This window comes from Apium graveolens, chromosome 6, assembly GCF_009905375.1.
Source record: "Apium graveolens cultivar Ventura chromosome 6, ASM990537v1, whole genome shotgun sequence".
NCBI classification, from domain to species: Eukaryota; Viridiplantae; Streptophyta; class Magnoliopsida; order Apiales; family Apiaceae; genus Apium; species Apium graveolens.
In genome coordinates this window covers 55,589,689-55,595,363 of record NC_133652.1, presented here as the reverse complement: position 1 = coordinate 55,595,363, position 5,675 = coordinate 55,589,689, and the positions used below count along the sequence as shown (strand labels likewise).

General features: G+C 34.9%; 1 protein-coding gene across 1 annotated transcript; it reads left to right on the top strand.

Annotated features, from left to right (window-relative positions):
• The first annotated feature begins 479 nt into the window (after positions 1-479).
• LOC141665084 (uncharacterized) lies at positions 480-3,853 on the top strand. Its single transcript, XM_074471068.1, has 10 exons — positions 480-520; positions 663-1,076; positions 1,160-1,858; positions 2,017-2,437; positions 2,547-2,599; positions 2,954-3,112; positions 3,217-3,318; positions 3,401-3,467; positions 3,559-3,657; positions 3,764-3,853. The coding sequence occupies exons 1-10, from the start codon at positions 480-482 to the stop codon at positions 3,851-3,853; spliced, it is 2,145 nt and encodes a 714-aa protein (XP_074327169.1).
• The last annotated feature ends 1,822 nt before the right edge of the window (positions 3,854-5,675 follow it).

Here is a 5,675-nt window from a genome sequence, read left to right as displayed (position 1 = left end):
CACAATTGCAATGTTTTACTCTTGCTCTAAAAAGTAACAGACTTCCATGGATTTTCTTTTTTTTCAAAATTTGCCTTTACTCTTTTCCTTGTGTACTAAATTACTTGAACACATAGCTAATTACTTGTGCACCTTGACTTGAACACATAGATAATGTAATTATTTTTATAATTTTCTTTTTGTAAATCTGTAGTGTTATCATTAGTAGTGTACTAGTGTCAATTGATAAGTGCATCCTTTATTAGTAGTGTAGTAGTGTCCTGTTTTGTGTCCTGTTTTATGTCCTGCATCTAACCTAATAAGAATTATAATTATAAATTAAATACACAATTGCACCAAGTAAGTTAATCATATATTAAATTATCTCGATATATTTTTAAACAAAATAACATGAGTAACAATTGTTGTAAATAATGTGTAAGCTATGTAGTTGTTTAGTATTTGATATTGAATTTATAATCAAGTATACGTGTCTATATATGGATAAATCATGGATGCGGGCTGATAGGGATTCATTAGAGTATGAGATCGGGGTTGAAAACTTTCTAATATACGCCAAAGAAAACTGTAGAGATCTTAAACTAATACCCTGTCCATGTGCACGTTGCTGTAATTTCAAAAAGTTGCTGTAATTTCAAAAAGTTCTCTGTGAAAATCATTAGAGGTCATTTGTATGAAAAGGGCTTTAGTTTGGGGTATGTAACCTGGATTTGGCATGGGGCTAGTGCTAATCCTAGGTCATCTGCCGCTAGCACAATATTGACTCCCTCTTCGGTGAATATAGAAGAGAATATCAAAGAAAATATTGGGGCATTAGAAGTAGGTGATATTTGTAAAGCAGCATATAATCAGGGTAATTTGGGTGATGATTGTGATAAAGATTCAGACGAGTTCAAGCGGTTTTTGTCCGATGCTGAGCAACCGTTATTTGAGGGCAGTGATAGTAGTAAATTAGAATCAATGCTAAAATTACATAATTGGAAAGCGAGATTCAGGATTAGTGATAGCGCCTTTACAGATTTACTCTCTTCGGTTGGTTCTTTACTTCTCAAAGATCATGTCTTGCCAATTAATGCGTACACAGCTAAAAAAACCTATCTGATCAAGGCCTTGAGTATATAAAAATCCATGCATGTTCGAATGATTGATTTCTATATAGGGGTGTCAATTCCGATATTGTCGAGTGCCCCAAGTGTCGCAAATCTCGGTGGAAGTTAGGAAAGGATGGTAAAGAGAGAGTCAACGTTCCGGCCAAAGTTATGTGGTATTTCCCGATCATTTCCAGATTTAAGCGGATGTTTAAATCTGAATCTACCGCTAAACTAATGACTTGGCATGTGAAACAAAGAAGTCAAGATGGTCACATGCGCCATCCAGCTGACTCTCCTTCATGGCGGAATGTCGATTATAGGTGGCCAACCTTCGATAATGAGCCAAGAAATATTCGGTTAGCCTTGGCAGCTAATGGTATAAACCCACACAATAAAGGCCTAAAAAATAGGTATAGTTGCTGGCCTGTAGTATTGGCAACATATAATCTCCCTCCGTGGTTTTGCATGAAAAGAAAATATATGATGTTAACAGTATTAGTCTCTGGCCCGCAAGAGCCAAGTAATAATATTGACGTGTTTTTGCAACCATTGATCGATGATTTGAAGAAGCTTTGGGAAGAAGGTGAACCAAATGTGTTTGACGCTCATACTAAATTTTTTTTCACATTAAAGGCAATTCTAATGTGGACGATAAATGACTTCCCCGCATATGGTAATTTGTCTGGTTGTGTGAATAAGGGTTATATATCTTGTCATGTTTGTGGGGATGATACCGTGGCTAAATACTTACCTCATTCGAAGAAAATGTCTTTCTAAGGTCATCGTCGATATTTACCTAGGCACCATCCTTATAGGAAGAAGAATGCGGCTTTTAATGGTGAACAAGAGTTAGGATTTGCGCGTCCACCCCTTTCCGGTGAAGAAGTTTTACTGCAACAGGAGTGAATAAAATTTTCTTTTGCAGAAGCAGTAAAGAAGTCAAAGAAGGTGGACTGTCCATGGAAAAAAAATCAATTTTCTTTGACTTAGAATATTGGAAATTCCATCATGTCCGTCACTGTCTCGATGTTATGCACGTCGAGAAGAATGTGTGTGACAATCTTATTGGGACCCTTCTAAATATAAGATATAAGACTAAAGATAGTGAGGGGTCACGTCTTGATATGATTCAAATGGGTGTTAGGAAAGACTTGGCTCCACAAAAAATTGGAGAAAAGAGAACCTACTTGCCCCCTTCTGCTTTTACTCTTTCAAAGACAGAAAAAAAGAAACTGTTAAAATCGTTGGCATCGATGAAACTTCCTTATGGCCATTCATCGAACATAAAAAATTGTGTATTAATTCTTGATTTAAAGTTGTATAGGTTGAAGTTCCACGATTGTCATGTACTACTTCAACAACTGTTCTTAGTCTCTATTATTTTTTTGTAGAAATTTAAGGAGTGAAATGTCTTTATTAGATATAGTTTTTGATCATCTTTTATTTATTTTATAGAAAAATAAAAATGAAGCAGTGAAGTCACGGAAGCCGGCGAAGAATGAAAATGTGTATTAAAAAATACATTCCCAGATGAAGAAATTGCAGCCAAGTGAAAATGTTCCTCGAAGTTTCATGTTGTTGTACAATCATGCAGTCACAATTATGAAAGAAGCTAATGACTCAATTTAGATTCCATGTGGTGAAGAGGTGTTCAGAGTCGAGAAATTGATATATTTGTTGCATGAGAGCGTAATGGCCTTGTTGGAGTTTAAAATGATTGGTCAGGCCGCCATATCCACATATATGGCGTAAGCTGTTTTTTATTAAGTTGTTTTTTATTAGCTGCTGAATCTTGTCTCGTATATCTAAAATATATTGGGAGGACCTAATTATACTGCATACTACTTATATATTTTTTGCAGTTATTTACAGACGAAGGTTCGTAAAAGAAAACATTCAGATATGTTTGCCTTTATCGATCCATCAGCCACATTTAAACTCAACGATGATTTTCAGAATTATATCATTGCAAGGATGAGATCCGGACCTTCGCGCATATTTCTCCTGCCTCATAATGAAAGGTAATTTTTTTTGAGATATATAGTTGGTACAAATTATTGTACAATGCACATGTTCCTATTTTTTTTAAATTCTCACTTTGATTTAATTTTTGGTAATTGAATAGTTACCACTGGATATTGATCATGATTTGGGAATCTGAAATATTTATTCTTAATCCGCTGCCTCATCAAAAGCGCTTTACTGCACTTGAAGAAGCCTTAGTGGGGTAATGCAGTACTATCAATATATATATAAATAATTTATATTTATGATTTTTTGGGTTTGACAATACTGGTTCCCTTGTACAGAACCATTAGATCTGACAATGCACAAATAGGGTGTGTGAACAAAAATCCTACAATTAAAAATCTCATTGTAAGTAGTTATGCATTCTTCGTAGTTTAATTTTTTCTTATTTTTATTATTGTTTGATCGACTATTCACTTATTTCTTATTATTGAAATAGGGATCACCAAAACAACCGGGTGGAAGTGAATGTGGCTATGTTGTAATGAGATATATGAAAGATATATACGAAGACAAGGAAATGAAATTCTTATCAAAGGTATGCTTTAATTGTCATTTTCGATTGAATGTAGCGATTTACAAGTTCAGAATCTGCATTTGTGCTAATTTTTGCAATGTTTTATGACTTCGTGTAATTTTCACAGTGGGGAGTTAAGTGTCGGAAGTCATACACAAAAGAGCAGTTGGATGAAGTGTGGTTCGAGACTCTTCAGTATATCCAAGAATTTGTGTAGTCGATGAAGATCGACCATGATGACCGACCACATTACTCTGCCTTTATTTCAATGCCTTTTATCAGATGATCTTTGAACTTTATTTTGGGTACTTGTAATGTTATGTTGGTACTTACAACTATTAGTTTGTGTTGATCTGGACTAGCTAGTTGGAATATAGGGGATAATTAGTAAATATAGTAGTTAAGTATTCTGGAATGTTGTGGATTGTGGATGTTGCGATTTGTAGTTTAATTTTGTTGGTCGAATGTAGCAATGGCACGGACCTAACGTATTATATAGTTGCGACCATTTTTGGGTCTACTTTTGGTATTTTTTGATTTTTTTTGCATTTGGATTTGGATTTGCTTGAGGTTTGTTTAATTTGGCTAGTTAAATGTACAAACATAACACATCAGACAAAAACCTAAAAAACGATGTCTATAGTAAGCAAAAACATCAGTTGAATTATTTGTATCTACAGAAAAATGATGTCTTTAATAACCTTTAACATCGGTTCTTTTCTTTATATTTGCAAAAAACCGATGTAATAAACACACAACAACAGCGAAAAGTAATTATTCTAACTGATGTTAAAGGTTATACACAACGGCTAAAAACTGATGTCAAAACTGATGTCTATATGGTAAAAAAACTGTACACATTTTACATCAGTTAGTCACCGTTGTGTATAAAGGTTCTTACATCGGTTAGCTAAAGTGGATTGATGTCTATAAAAATCTTTCACATCGCTTTTTTACATGCAGCCGTTGTAAAAGTCTACACCCCACAACGTCCAGGCTTAAGAAACTGATGTCTATACTAGTTTTTAACATCGTTTTTCTACCCTGACTGATGTAAAATAGAGTAATAGACATCAGTTTGAGTGAGAGAAACGATGCAAATGCATGTAAACACCTTGTGTATTATTTGTTTAACTTGCTTAAAATCTCTAATTTTACCAATATACAAAACCTACTGACAGCTTCTACTTGTAAATTATGGTTAATACATCAGTCAGTTTAACAAAAACGATGTGTAAAGATATCTTTTACATCAGTTACTAACTGATGTCAAAAAGTGGGACTTTTCTCTATACCGACGAAGACATCGGTCCCATTTTTTTCAGACAACGGCTAATAACTGATGTCTATTGACATATTTCTAGTAGTGTACAAACATTCAGATAACTTTATTAGTATGAGGCCTTTTGGAAGTGATCCAAAAATAAATTCACGCGAGCCTGACACAAAGCGGACCATATCATACTAATTTGGAGTTAAGGTCTGCTTGGCAAAGCCTAATAAGCGGTATCAAAGCTTCATGTTGTAACGGTCCAAAATAATCTCAGTTGGGCTTCTAGATGGGCCTAGGAAAAGGTAGATGGGCTAACCCATTATGGGCTCAAGGAAAAGGCATGTGAGCTTTCCGATATGGGCATAAGGGGAGGCATATAGCGAGATGGATTTTCATTATGGGTCAGAGGGAGCCAGATCACACATGCGTGAGGCAGATTCGGCAAGTGTGGAGCCCGATGTGTGAATGAAGAGATTGTTAGGAGTTGTCCCACATCATTTGTGGGAGGGCGTTTTGCTAGAATATAAGCAGCCAGATAACTTCATTAGTCTGAGGTTTTTTTAGAGTGACCCAAAAAATAAATCCATGTGGGATTGGTCTAAAGCGGACAAGATCGTACTAATTTAAAGTTAATGTCAGCTTAGCAAAACACAACATGATGCCCGTTCAATTTTTTATCATGTATTGCTTGATAATCTAAAGTTTTAATGAAATTTTCAATTTAAGGAAAAAGAAATAGAATAAGAAAACAATCTCACAAAAAAAT